The sequence below is a fragment of the Penicillium rubens genome, assembly GCF_028828025.1.
Source record: "Penicillium rubens strain IBT 27055 chromosome Unknown utg000001l_segment0_segment0, whole genome shotgun sequence".
In the NCBI taxonomy this organism is placed as follows: domain Eukaryota; kingdom Fungi; phylum Ascomycota; class Eurotiomycetes; order Eurotiales; family Aspergillaceae; genus Penicillium; species Penicillium rubens.
Window position 1 is genome coordinate 1,578,684 of NW_026890599.1, and position 14,050 is coordinate 1,592,733.

The following is a 14,050-nucleotide window of genomic DNA, read 5'->3' on the forward strand; positions in this document are numbered from 1 at the left end:
GCCTTAGTATTTTGTATGTACGATATCTGGAGATTATATACTGATTTCTGAAACATCACTTCATCTCAGTTAGTGCTGAGAATGTCCTCGCGTGTGATTCCACTGCGTTCACACATGGCACGGAAGATGCCATCTGCCTTATCCCACAATGCAACTGGCGCATCCATCTCGGCAATCCGACCCTGGTCCATAACGCAGATGCGATCGTAGTGGATGATCGTGCGCAAGCGATGTGCAATACACAGCAAAGTCTTTCCATCGAAGCCCTGAGCCATAGTGTGTTGGATCTTCTGATCTGTCTCGAAATCAACGGAAGAGGTAGCTTCGTCGCAGACGATGATACGTGCGTCGCGGACCAGCGCCCGGGCGAGAGCCATCAGCTGCCGCTGGCCTAGGGAAAAGTTCAGGCCTTCATCGTCGACGGGCGACTCGAGGGTGAGTCTGTTTAATGGGCGGGCTTTCACGTCACTGCCTGTGACTGGGGTCGCGGTTCCGCTGCCTGACCCGTTTGGAAGTTCCTCGCCTTCGAGTTCTTGCTCTTGGTCGATGAGGTACGCCTTGCGCAGCGCAGACCATAGCTCGAGGTCATTATGCTCGTTGAATGGATCAAGATTGGAGCGGATCGTCCCCTTGAATAAGGCTGGGTCTTGAGGGATGATGGCAAGGCGGGATCGAAGGTCGTGAAGGCCGACGGTAGAAATGTCGATGTCGTCAATTTTGATGTTACCTCCAGATAGTTCGGTCAGACGGAATAGTGCGGACATGATACTCGATTTGCCGGCACCGGTGCGACCCACAATACCGATGCGCTCGCCTCCTCGCACGTCCATAGTAAGCCCCTGCAGCACGAGTGGAAGCTCAGCCCGGTAGCGCATCTCCACGCTGTTGAACTCGATGTGGCCCTTCTCGGGCCAGCTGGGTGACACCTCGGCCTGGTGCAAAGGCGCCTCCTCTTCCAACTGAGTACCATAGTAGTGAACACGTTCTGTGGCGTTCATGTTGTTCTCAACCTCGGCCAGTTGACGAACCGTGAACTGGAGCATCTGTGCGATAGCCAAAATATAAGAAAGCACCAATCCAGAGATACTGGGAGATACATTGAAACGAGAAGTGACGACCAGAACACCGACCACGAAAACTAATAGGGTCGCCACGGCATCGAGTCGGACACTGAGCCAACGCTGATTGGAGAAAGTGAGGAAATAAGCCCCGTTCATCACATCTATCGAGTCTCGAATGGTGCGGCGGAATTGGTTCTCTACACCGTATGCTCGAATGCATGCGACTCCTGTGATGGCTTCGCCGAACCTAGCATACACCATTGATCGCAAGACGCTCTCGTGACGCTTCATCTCGCGGGCGGATGCTCTGTAATAGTTCGAAGCTAGAAGGAACAGTATGAACAGCGGGACAAGTGCGATGACGAACTAAAGGGGGTTTAGCAAATCTTGTCACGACTACCCAAGAAATTCCAAGGGAAGGGTACTCACGTAATAGAAGAACACTATGACCAAGACCATCACAGAAATAATCATGGTCATTGTCAGGGCATAGATACGCATCGCGTCGGAAAGTTCATTATCCATCACCTGAATATCCTTCGAGAAGCGGTTGGTGATTCGTCCAAGTGGTGTAGTATCGAAGAAAGCCATAGGCGCGCGGAGCACACGGGACATCGCACGCTGAAGCATGGTCTTGCTAGCGTTCGTACCGCAGGTGGTCATGTAAGTCGAGAAGGCAAACATCAAGAGAACAACACTACCACCCAGTCCAGCGTAAATTCCAATATATTGGCCGGTCGACAGCGCCGGGTACTTGTCAGAAGTCCAGTAGGACAGCCACAGGCTAGTCCATATGTTGGCGACATTTGTAAGGCCAAGTAAGATGAACACAATAATGGCATTGAAATAACTGCCGGAGGCTTTGATATAGGCATTCCAGACACTCCAGCCGACGGATTCGGTGGCCTTTTCTTCTTGCTGCATCAGGGCTGCGGTGGGTTTTGCTGGGGCGGCCTTCTTGGAACTTGGCTCCTTTTCGTCTGTTTCATCCACGGCTTCGTCCACCGCCTCTTCCTCCTCCTCTTGCATATCCTCCTGTCGAGAACTAGACATCAACCGCTTGAAGACCTCGTTGTCGCGCATCAGGTTGTCGAATGTATCGACCGCACTAATCCGGCCCTCGTCCATAACAATGATTCGATCACATCGGCTGAGAACATGGAGTTGATGCGTCGCCAAGATTCGGCACCGATCTTTGAGCAAGCCACAGATTGCCTTGTCCATGATGTGACGACCGACATGTGCATCGACAGCTGACAAAGGATCATCCATGAGCACCAGTTCCGCATTGAAATATATGGCTCGGGCGATATTCAAACGCTGTTTCTGTCCACCAGACACAGTGATACCTCGTTCTCCAATCTCGGTTTGGTCTCCATTCGGTAGAATCTCGAGATCTGGGGTCAGAGCGCATGCGTCAATCACTTGCTCATACCAAGTTTCGTCATATTCCTTCCCAAATAGAATATTGTTGCGCACAGTGGTATTCTGAATCCAGGCGTACTGGGGACAGAATGCGCGTGTGGTGCCCAGACGTACAGTGCCATCAGTCACACGCATATCGCCCGCCAGAGCCGAGAGTAAGGAACTCTTGCCACAACCGACTGTTCCAATCACAGCCAGCAGTTCATGTCGGCCGACTTCAAAGGTCATGTCCTTGAGTTTAAATGGCTCTGTGGGAGTTTCATCGGTCTCGTCTTCAGGTGTTGACTTCTCTGTTGGCTCAGGGCGTGCCGCTGCCTTCTTTTCGGCTTTTTGTGCATCCTTTTCATCTGTCGGAAGGCGTTCCCAGGTAAACGAAGCATGGTCCATTTCGATCGCATTCTCCATGTTTTCATCCCGCTCGATATCTTCCTTCTGTTCTTCGGCGAGCAGGAACTCCTGGATTCGATTGAAAGCAGTCGAAGCATCGGTCACTTGACCGATAACCAGTGGCAGCATGTTCAGCGGCATCCGCAGGGAATTGAACAGCGCCAATGAAGAGAAAATCGGCGCGGGATCCAAGTCATGATTTGATAGCGCATAGGTAACGAAAGCCAACATTGAGGCGAAAACAGGAATAGACATCGCCACACAGAGAATGCCGTTGCGGATCGCAAGCAACGTCTGGATGGAACGAATTTCTCGTCCGCGGATCTCTTTCAGACGGCCGAGGAAGCTGCTCTCCCAACCAAAGAACTTCACGAACCGCACAGCTTGCAGAATTTCCTGGGTAAGAGATACACGCTGGTCGGTAATCTTGTTGATATTCCGTCGTCGGGTGATCAAGGATCGCACAGCGAAAGTCAAAAATGGCATTCCGATTACCAGCAGTGCGTAACCAGACAAACAACTGTAGCCAATGTTGACCAAGAGAAGGACCAGTGTCACTATAATGGAGATGGGTGCTGTCCAAATCATATGGAACATGCCACAAGCCAGGTTAATTCGGTCCACGTCAATGCTCATGAGAGCAGTGATGCGACCATTATTCCATCCGCGGCCATCACCTGCAACTCCACCAGGTGCAGGCAGCGCATTATCAGGCTTCTGTTTCTTCGCTTTCTCTTCTGGCTTTAAGAGAGCATCCTTCGTTGCCTCCAAGGCTTTGGCTTCTTCTGGAGTAGCTTGCCCTCCTGCCTTAGCACGACCAGATAATTTCATAGCCTTGTTAAATATGTGGGAAATAAGCACGGCACGGATCTGCCCGCCAACAACCTGACCGCGATACAGGAACTGATTCGTGCACAAGCTTTGCAGTGCCTGCATGCAGGTGATACCAACGACGAACCCCATACCCTTGCCAATGTGAGGCACAGGGTGCCCAGCCTTTTGTGCGACATAAGCCTCCGTCGCAAAAGCAATCAGGTACCGAGTCAAATACGGCGCAAATACAAGCAACAGCGAGCTGAAAAGCTGACAGATGCCGCCGAGCAGAAATTCAAACCTGAACGTGTCGTACAACGCCCAGAGAAGCGGGCGGTTAATACCACTCTCAGTGCGCTTCTCCAATGCGGCGTCTAATCGGCCGGACAATACATCAACGGCCCGGTCGGGATTGACAGTCCAGATATCCTGCAAATCGAGTGGACGTAGATAGCCCACTTTCATCAACGGAGACATCCATTGGAAGGAAATAATGCTGAAAATCGAAGCTCCATGTTCATGCGAGACAGATCGCTCTGTCGGTACCGGAGGTATCTTTTGCAATCGCAGCGGATTGAGTCTGCGATACCATTTTTTCTTTTGCATAGGCTGCACGTCCGCTTCGCCGGATGCTGATCTCGAGGTATTGCCCTGGAGCTTGTCATCCGCCACCACTACTTTATGTAGCGGCTGGGGCGCGGACATGCTGAACTTTGGATATTTGAATCCAGTTCAGCTGGACAGTGTTCCAGAAATTGGAATATGAAAAAAGTGGAAGTAATAGAATCGATGTGGGGACAACCACGAGATGCTGAATGCGGAAGGCGGAGATAATGTCGGGGATTAGGAATTAAGCCCTGTAGGGCTTGGGGATTTATAACTTGAGATTATTTCGGATTCCGGAGATTCCAGGGGGGTCTAATGACTTATAGATATATGACAATGCGAACGGAGTATTGAAAAAGTCGGACACGGATGTCCGAGCCCTTATATGATATCCACCAAACAGGCTAAGCATCCCAAGATCGGGCTTGTTGGGCCTGTCAGGATACATAAAAGTCAAAAGTCGGAAAGAAACCAAAGAAAACACATGCATTCGCTTAAAAATTCACTATCTACCTTAGGTACTCTGTAGGAAACACCCGAAGGCCCTGTCAAGTCGGCAAGTCGGCATCGCGGGGTTGGTAGATGCCGATCGCCGACTTTGGGATTAGTAATCTTTATTTGGAGGAAGCCCTGGAGGGGCAAGGTTGTAGGTTACTACCTATGTTGTAGGTCCGTGGATATTAGCCAAAGTCGGCTTCATTAGCAGACTGTGTTGAAAATCCAAATTTGTTATGATCTATTCTTTGCTATGGCATACAAGTTTTGCCCCTGAAAAGGAAAAAAGGAAAGCCATCCGTCATCGCGTCGTGGGATAACAAGCAGACCGTTGGAAAATGTGTCAGGCACATTTCGGTCATCTCAAGCTTGTGTCCAATGGGAATCTCAAGTAGCCAGCCCTGACCTAGATAATATGATACGGGGCTTTTAGGGTTGCGACTGTGATCTGTGGACCTGCGGAGGTCCCCTCTCTATAGACGCAACTAGTTCTCAAGAGCAATCTTGACCTTCTTCTCCGGGGGAGGGATAACTTTGTCCTCGGATGCGCCCTTGAGGTTGGGCAGGTCTGTCACGGCCTCCTTGATGATGTCGAGGGCCTTTTGGATCTCCTCCTCCGTGATGACCAGCGGAGGAGCAAGCCGAATGATGTTCTGGTGGGTAGGTTTGGCCTGGAGAAATGGAAGTCAGCGTCCGAATCGAACTTCACGAGTAGACTCGAATACATACCAACAAACCCTTCTCCTTCATTAACATACACAGATCCCAAGCGGTATGTCCATTCGTCTTCGACTCATCAATGACGATGGCATTGAGCAGACCCTTTCCACGCACTGTCTGGATGATCGGGCTCTGGATAGCCAGCAGCCCATCCCGGAACAAGTGGCCGAGCTTCTCCGAACGCTCGACCATGCTTTCCTCCTGCACGACCTCAAGGGCGCGAATAGCAACGGCGCAACCAAGTGGGTTTCCGCCGTAGGTCGAACCATGGGTGCCAGGCTCGATCGTGAGCATGACGTCCTTTCTACCCAGCACGCAAGAGACCGGGTACATACCACCGGAGATGGCCTTCCCGAGCAAGACAAGGTCGGGCTTGATGCCGCTCCACTCGTGGCACAACAACTTACCCGTGCGCGCGATACCGGTTTGGATCTCATCGCAGATCAGCAACACATTGTGCTTGTCGCAAAGTGCCCGGGCCTCCTGCAGGTAGTCTTCATCGGGGACGACGATGCCTGCCTCACCCTGGATAGGCTCGACGAGGAAACCAGCGAGGTTGGGGCCGGCGGCCTCGAACGCCTCACGTAGAGCTACCTTGTCATTGTAGGCGATGGGCTTCTCAGTTCCCGGGATCGTGCATCCGATACCGGGCAGATAAGGGCCGTAGTTCTCGCGTGACTCGGGATCGGAAGATAGGGAAATGGCGGCGAACTAATGCAAGGGGTCATCATAGTCAGCCACTGATGTAACTGGTGTAACAGGGAGGGGTCACAATTCACATACTGTACGCCCATGGAAGTTATTCTCTGCACTCAAGATAACGGCTTTATTTTCCGGAATGCCCTTGACCTTGTATCCCCATTTGCGGGCGATTTTGATACCCGTCTCAACAGCCTCGGCGCCGGTGTTCATGGGCATCACCATGTCAAAGCCAAAGTAGCCGGTAACAAACTTGGCAAAGCGAGGGAAAACGTCATTGTAGAATGCCCGGGAGCTTAGAGTTACTCGCGAAGCTTGGTCTACCAGTGCAGCAATCAATTTGGGGTGGCAGTGGCCTTGGTTCACAGCAGAGTAGGCGGAGAGGAAGTCAAGGTAGTGACGACCTTCGGGGTCCCAGACCGAAGTACCCTGAGCCCGGGCAAAGACAATAGGGAGAGGGTGGTAGTTGTGGGCAGCATATTCATGCTCAGCCTCAATAGCCTCAGCAGAAGAGGCAGCATGGTAGTGGGAGAAAGACCCGTTGGTAGCCATGGTGGATTGCGGGGAGAGCTAAGAAGTTGGGGGAAGTTGGAGGTAAACGGAGGATCGGCACTGGGGTAAAGAAGGGAAGATGAGGGATTCAAAGAAATTGAAGAGAAATTCAGAGAAAAGAGAAACTCCGAAAAAGAAGAAGACAAGAGATATATAAGTAAGGGGAATTTTCCCTTTGTACAGCCGCTATGCCGTTAAGTGTTAGACTTGTTAGACGGGATGTCCGCTAAGTACAGGTCGTGCCGATGCTGTTCCCTATGCGCAGGATTACCCTACACGGCTCCATTGGCTTGGATAACCACGATTTCTGATTCGTTCATTGGTTCTATATTGACTATCATGTTCCAGGTATTAATTATTGATCTAATTAGAATCAGCTAAAAAAAAAAGAAAAAAAGAATGAGGGAGAGAGAAAGGGAGACCAGTAGAAATGCACGTCATACATACTACGGTTATTGAAGAAGAAAATATACTTGAACGTTAGAGATATAAACAAATAAAGATTATGCTAAAATAAAGAACAATTATCATTCAAACAAAATACGAAAGTACGAATAAAAATAAAAAGATGAGACAAAGGAGATATTAGGCAGTTCAGGGCAATTCAGGGCAATTCGAGTTGAGTCGAACCTCGGGGAGATCCTCTACCGCCCTCTCCTTTGTTCATTGCGCTTTGCGAAATCAGACAATACTTGAGTCGCAATGTACGAGGGAATGAATGAGTCTTTACAATTATCTTACCCTTGATCATGTCTAAACCAATTTCTCCGCGAACACCTCAAATCCCCCGCGCGCCCACTCAAAACATACTCCTCTTCCTCATCGCCTTCCGTCTCGTCAACGCGTTCGCGGTTCGGACCTTTTTCCAACCTGATGAATACTTCCAATCACTAGAGCCAGCCTGGCAGATCGCATTCGGTCAAGGCCAAGGGGCCTGGGTAACATGGGTGAGTGAACGCGATCGCGTCAACACATGGCTTTGGCTAACCTGTCCTAGGAATGGCGGCACCAACTCCGATCCTCACTACATCCTCTCTTCTTCGCCGCTCTCTATAAAACAGCCAATTTCCTCGCCTCCGCCCTCAGCGTGTCGCCCGCTACGCGCGCAGAGCTCCTGATTGCCGCCCCAAAGACAGCGCAGGCCGTTGTCGCGGCAATTGGTGATTTCTACACATGGAAGCTCGCAGTTCGCGTCTATGGAGATGATTCTCGTGGATCCTGGACAACAGTATGTGATTATGTGTCGCGTGTTCGGGACTTCTCTGGGCAGGAAAATGCGCATGCTAATTGTTCTAACAGCTGGTCGCAACGGTCCTGAATCCCTGGCAATGGTTCTGCTCCACTAGGACCCTGTCGAATTGTCTTGAAACTACACTCACCATTGTTGCATTGGAACTATGGCCATGGCAGTGGTCGGCAGGCTCTACAGCCGGCGATGGCCGCGACAAAAGCACCAGCAACCAAATGAGGGGCACGGACCGGGATCGAAGTGCGATAGTTGGGTATGACTGGACCCCAACTTTGTGACAACAGCCACTGACGCTGCCTGCAGCCTCCACCAATGCCTGCCGCTGGCGGCGCTCGCATGTATACTGCGGCCGACCAATATTCTCGTCTGGGCAACCCTGGCCGGCCTCGCTTGGCTTCGGACGTCTTGGCCCCAGCGCAAGATCCTCATTTTTGAAGTCATAGTTTGCGGGTAAGTAATCCGGCTCCCTCATAAGGGGCCAGCTGACCTTTCGATCTGGCAGGTCGGCAATTCTCGCGGTGTCTTCCGTTGCGGACCGTCTGTTCTATGGAATTTGGACCTTCCCACCGCTCAGGTTCCTATACTTCAACATCGCGCAGTCACTGGCTGTCTTCTATGGCAGCAATGACTGGCATTACTACATCTCCCAGGGCTATCCGCTTCTACTCACCACTCTTTTGCCCTTTGCGCTTATTGGTTTATACCGAACCTTGACGACTCGGAAGTCCACAGTGGGAGACAGTTTGCAGGCGGCGATCCGAGTGCAATTGGCGACTGTCTGTCTTCTGATGCCATTTGTCCTCTCTTTGATCTCTCACAAGGAGGTACGATTCATCTACCCATTGCTGCCCTGCCTGCACATATTAGCTGCGCCACCATTGGTGCAGTTCTTTTACCCAGCCATCTACTCGCGGGCATACCCGCGTCATACACCCCGCAGATTGATTCTCATCTTTCTCGTACTTGTAAATGTGGTCATTGCGCTGTATACAACTCTCCATCATGCGTCGGGAACACTTAGGGTCCTCTCCTATCTCCGTCAGCAGCACGAAGCACACTCGGTACCAACAAAGAGACAAACAAACTCCGTCTCAGAAACCGGAATCTCTGCTGGCTTTTTAATGCCCTGCCACAGCACGCCCTGGCGCTCTCATCTCGTCTACCCGACAATTAACGCCTGGGCCCTTTCCTGCGAGCCACCGATTGATCTCAATGCAACCCAGAAAGCCGTCTACCGAGACGAAGCAGACCAATTCTACGACGACCCATTCCAATTTCTACGCCAGAATATGGCTGGCGGTCTCCGACACGTCCCTCGACGACCAAGCTACGCCTCTTCTGCACATGATTTTGTACCAGGAAAGTCCACCAATAAGGCTCCACAACATGAATGGCCCGACTACCTCATCTTCTTCGCCCAGCTCGAACCAACCCTCTACGCCATACTGCGCGGCTCGTACTATGGTGAGTGCTGGCGCACCTTCAACACCGCCTGGCATGATGACTGGCGCCGTCGCGGCGACATTGTAGTCTGGTGCCTGGACACAGCCGAGCAGGACGCGTGGCGCTCCAATACCGAACGCCAATTGCGGCAAAGCCGGGATAAGCAATTCGATCGTATCGTGGAAGCGTTCAAGAATGAGGGGCGCAAGCAAAGAAAGCAAGGATGGATGGGCCTCCACGTGTCTTCGATGCCTTGGTCCTCATCACCTCCTTCATTGTTTGCGTCGTGGCGACGTTCAGTGAAGGCTCTTTTCTCGTCGCCTTCAAAATCATCGATTCCTTGGCCCTGGCGTCCCGCCTCTCGTTGGGAGAAATTTGTAACGAGGTTGTCATTCTCCAAGCAGAAGACAAGTTGGCTTCCTTCCTGGATGTCCGACTGGCTTCCCGTGTTGCCGTCTTGGTTGGGCGGAGCTGAGAGGAGACCTACGGAGGCAGAACTGTGGTCTTGAGATCATCGATTCCTGGCCTTTTTCAGTTGGCTTTTTGGTCGCTAGCTCTTTCGCGTTATATATTTGGTGCTGCGGATCTTCCTTCCCTTACTCTTTCCCTTTTGTCTTCGCTTCTCTTTGAACATATAGCCCTAGATCTACAGTACGATAATCTGTCTTGATTCCCCAGTAATATATTAGTTTGAAACTCATATGCAACAAGACACAACATTTGTACTATTTGACTCGCTAACCGGAAGCCAAAGGAATATTCTAATGAACAAAGAAAATAACAACAGGGAATGTGACAAGAAGAAAAGAAAAAAGATCGAACGAGCGTCAAACAGACAATGAAAATGCTCCGGACATGCACAACCATAACACGTCTCGTCAATCTTCTATATCAGTACAAGAGTCAACGTCAGAATGAAAACCAAAACTAATGTCCATGTCAATATCCATATTCACATTGCCCGACCATCTATCTAGGTATTATCCAAGGCCAAAGTCAAAAAACTCAACCATAGCGAGCACTCAGACTAGCAAAGGCATCAGGGCTATGCCGACCATTCTGCAGCCCGCTCACATCGACGCTCGGCTGGCTCATGTGCGTTCGTGGGAATGCTGAGTTCGTAGGCGGTGGGCCTGAAAAAGGTGACTTGCCTCCAGCAAATGGGGAGCTGTTTGCTCCTGCAAAGGGCGGACTGCTCATTCCCGAGAATGGGGAGTTGTTCGTTCCCGTGGACGGGGTAGTTCCGGTGGTAGTTCCGGCCCCGGGTTGGTCGTTCATGCCGCCAATTCCGAGTCCTGTGGATTGCTGCTGATATGTGTTGATGCCTGCCTGTGCGGCAAGGCCGGATCCGCTGCCTGTGGGAGCGGTGCCGAAGAAGGGGTTGTTGGACGTGGTGGGCTGAGTGTTGGCGGTAGGTTGCTGGGACTGGGAATTTTGCTGGGGCTGGGGCTGGTGTTGATTCTGGAAGTTTGTGGCTTGCTGGGTATGAGACATGGAGGTGTATTGGTTTGATGGTTGGGCGTAAGGGTTCATCGAGGGAGGTGGGGCCTGGGATGGCTGAGGTTGCTGAGGTTGCTGAGGTTGCTCGGCAATGGTTGTCATGTTAGATTGCGCGGGACCCATATTGTATAACGAAAGAATGCTGTTTTTGTCCATCCCAGTGCGCTGAGGCATGAGCTGCTGCGCCTGCTGTGGCTGCGGTTGCAGGTGAGACTGGAATTGGTTAGGGTAGCCACCTGCGCTCTGCGCTGTGTTCGGCGCCGGCCCTTGTTGGAACGGGTTGTAAGCTCCCAGACCATTTGATGGCTGCTGCTGTTGCTGTTGGGGCTGCATCTGCGGCTGCATCTGCATCTGCATCTGTGGTTGCTGCTGCTGTACTTGGGAAGGAGCAGTTAGTCCAAATGGCGAGGAAGAGGACATGACGGGCATGGTATTTGCATGACGAGGAGGCTCAAAGCCCCCTGGTTTCGTCATGAGCGGGTTCATTCGCTGCTGTTGGGGCTGCATGGGTTGATTTTGTGGCGCAGTGTTGAAGAAAGGGTTCGTTTGCGGGACATTAGGGTTGGGATATGTCTGACTAGCCAAGCCACCCTGCGGCTGCGGTGGTGCCTGGTCGAATGGATTGTAGCTTTTGTCCATTGGCTGAGGCGACGTAACATAGGGAGACTGCGCGAATGTCGCAGTGACCGGAGGCGTATAGGACTGCTGATGTAGAGAGTGCTGCATGGAGCTTGTCTGGTTCGGGTACCCACCGGTGGAGTGGGGAAACAAGGGCTGGGAGACCTGCAGGCCCTGGAAATATGACTCTAAAGGCTGTGTAGATGCCGGCTTCCCGTTCATCTGATCGAATGGGTTGTACGCAGTGGTCTGTGGTTGCTGGGTTTGCGACGGGGCCACAGGATTCGAGACTGCTCGGTCAAATGGGTTGTTGGAAACTTCAGGGAATGTGTTGTCGGTTGTAACGGGGAATGGGTTTTTGGACGTCTCAGGCTTCGGGATTACTACGCGTGCGGATGCACCACTGCTGGTCCCGGCCGGGGTCCTGGATCTTGATGCGGGGTTACCCCCCTCACCCAACCTGACCAGTGTTTCCACCGCTCGATCCAGATCCTCATGGAGTCCTTTGAGGACCATCTCGTTTCGTCGGTCATTGGTGAATCCCATCTGCTGCAATGCCGCCATTTTGGACTCGAAAGATGCCGTTGTTACATCGGCCACAGGCGCACCAAGTCCTGTCGTCTTTCTAGATTGCAATGGTGGTGGTGACCAGGCTCCGTCATCCGAGGTTGGCGAAGTCACCTTGGGCTTACCACCAAATCGGCGGAGGTTCGAGGTAGAGGATGACGATCGTAGACCAAACTTGAAAAATCTCCCAGACTTGGGCGGAAGTGGAGGAGGAGAACCCTCAGGAGATATGTTATAGTCATTCTTTCTTGACTCCACGGGGGACGGGGCCCTATGGTTGGAGTAACTTGAATCCTCCCTGCTCGGGGGCTTTGGCTTTCCATTTTCCAACGAACGGTGTTGATATTTCTGCCGGATAAACCGTTCCATGCATGCATCGGCCTCGTCAATGTCGGTGGGGATTGGCGGCTTGATACCTCGTGGGTTGTTCATTTTGTTCATAAGGATATTACCGTGCGATTTCATGTTCTGTCCAGGTGATAAAGTCCACTTTGTCAGTTCATGGCCTTTGCTATTGCGGGTTGTCGCATTGTGCTCACATCAACTTGCTCTGATGTCCATGTGTCCATGGTTAAAGACTTGATCTTGGAGATATGCGTGCCCAGCTTTCGGTGCAGTGCGGCGCAACGCATGCAAAGGAAGATGCCCATCTGTCGGAGATGAACAGTCAGTTTGTGGATTCGATCGAAGGTAAAAAGAAGCGGCGACATACATTCCAGCTTGCCCATCCTATTCAAATAATAATTAGTGAGATCAACAATAAAGGTCAAAGGTCTTTAGGGACGAACCTGGGGTCAAGGCATCGCAATCGGCACATCGGTCATTGCCAGGAACGGTCCGGATCAGCTCCGCCAGAGTCTTTTCATTCCGCGCCTGCTCGCGCTTGCTGATGCCGGGAGCCATGATGCAAAAAAGAAAAGAAAATAATTACAAGAATAAATAAATAGAAGGAGTGGCAGTAATACAAAGTGGAATAGGGGAAGAATTCTGGTTCCCAGGGCGGAGAAGAGGTCAATTGATGTCCGAGGGGCAGATCATTCCAAATGAGACATGTATGTGCACTACGGAATATACGGAGTACAAAGAGTAAAGAAAGAGTAGAGTAGAGAAGTTAGGATTTGAACATTTAGCTTAACTGTTCCAAGGTTGAGTTGACAATCTCATTCTACTATATCGATTCGTTCCGTGTTTCTTCCGGCATAGTGTTTTCTCCAGGCCCGGTCTTCTAGAACACTTTAGGATTCTTAGGTTTATAGGCTCGAGCCTAGGCTTGTACGGTGCCAAAGGAAAGTTAAAGATCATGTATATTAATGCTATAGAATAAAATGGCATGTCCGGACACCAATGACTCGCATCTACCAATGCGCCTAAAGGCCGAAGCCCTGTCGGAGCCGTCGAGAAGTCGTAATGATAGCCAGGAATATCTTCTAGTACGCCAATATGACCAACCATCCTATGATAGAGGAATTGGCGGTTGATTATGCGTTCGGAAAAGTGTAAAGAAGGAAAGTCTCCAATTTGCGCGGAAATTTTCGATACAAAAGGACAGGGTCATGTGACTGCGCTAGTCCAATCACGTGCCATAAAGCTTAAGATAAAAACTTTTCCACCTCACACATTTCCTCCTTCTGCAATCATTCGCGTGTTGGAGACTCGAGAATCCAATCCTTTAATGTCGGGAATTGTTGAGGACTTGGATCCAACATGTAGATATGAACTTCAAACCACATAACCCGCGTGGTGCCTACCTGTGGCACTGGACGTCTCTTGGGTGATTTTTTAATCGTTCGTTCGTGGAATATCAAAACCAAACAGTTTTTAGCAGAGCTGCGTCTACTCCACCCTGGTGTTCATATCTATTGAACAGCAGGACTTTTTTACGACGGACATCCCCAAGTAATAATTCAAATCAATT

At 51.0% G+C, this 14,050-nt stretch overlaps 4 protein-coding genes across 4 annotated transcripts; 1 reads left to right on the plus strand and 3 right to left on the minus strand.

Moving 5' to 3' along the window:
* Positions 1-65: 65 nt before the first annotated feature.
* N7525_000635 (ATP-binding cassette transporter YOR1) lies at positions 66-4,391 on the minus strand (the record flags this gene model as incomplete). Its single annotated transcript, XM_002562153.2, has 2 exons — positions 66-1,427; positions 1,491-4,391. The coding sequence occupies 2 exons, from the start codon at positions 4,389-4,391 to the stop codon at positions 66-68; spliced, it is 4,263 nt and encodes a 1,420-aa protein (XP_002562199.1).
* An 881-nt stretch (positions 4,392-5,272) lies between these two features.
* Positions 5,273-6,758, minus strand: car2 (ornithine-oxo-acid transaminase; the record flags this gene model as incomplete). Its single annotated transcript, XM_002562152.2, has 3 exons — positions 5,273-5,458; positions 5,517-6,218; positions 6,291-6,758. The coding sequence occupies 3 exons, from the start codon at positions 6,756-6,758 to the stop codon at positions 5,273-5,275; spliced, it is 1,356 nt and encodes a 451-aa protein (XP_002562198.2).
* A 749-nt stretch (positions 6,759-7,507) lies between these two features.
* On the plus strand, positions 7,508-9,959 carry gpi10 (putative glycosylphosphatidylinositol-alpha 1,2 mannosyltransferase; the record flags this gene model as incomplete). The annotated part of the gene is made up of 5 exons (XM_061211638.1): positions 7,508-7,705; positions 7,756-7,986; positions 8,058-8,260; positions 8,311-8,457; positions 8,510-9,959. The coding sequence occupies 5 exons, from the start codon at positions 7,508-7,510 to the stop codon at positions 9,957-9,959; spliced, it is 2,229 nt and encodes a 742-aa protein (XP_061070864.1).
* A 496-nt stretch (positions 9,960-10,455) lies between these two features.
* N7525_000638 (uncharacterized protein) lies at positions 10,456-13,038 on the minus strand (the record flags this gene model as incomplete). Its single annotated transcript, XM_002562150.2, has 4 exons — positions 10,456-12,603; positions 12,675-12,785; positions 12,848-12,864; positions 12,924-13,038. The coding sequence occupies 4 exons, from the start codon at positions 13,036-13,038 to the stop codon at positions 10,456-10,458; spliced, it is 2,391 nt and encodes a 796-aa protein (XP_002562196.2).
* Between the last annotated feature and the right edge of the window lie 1,012 nt (positions 13,039-14,050).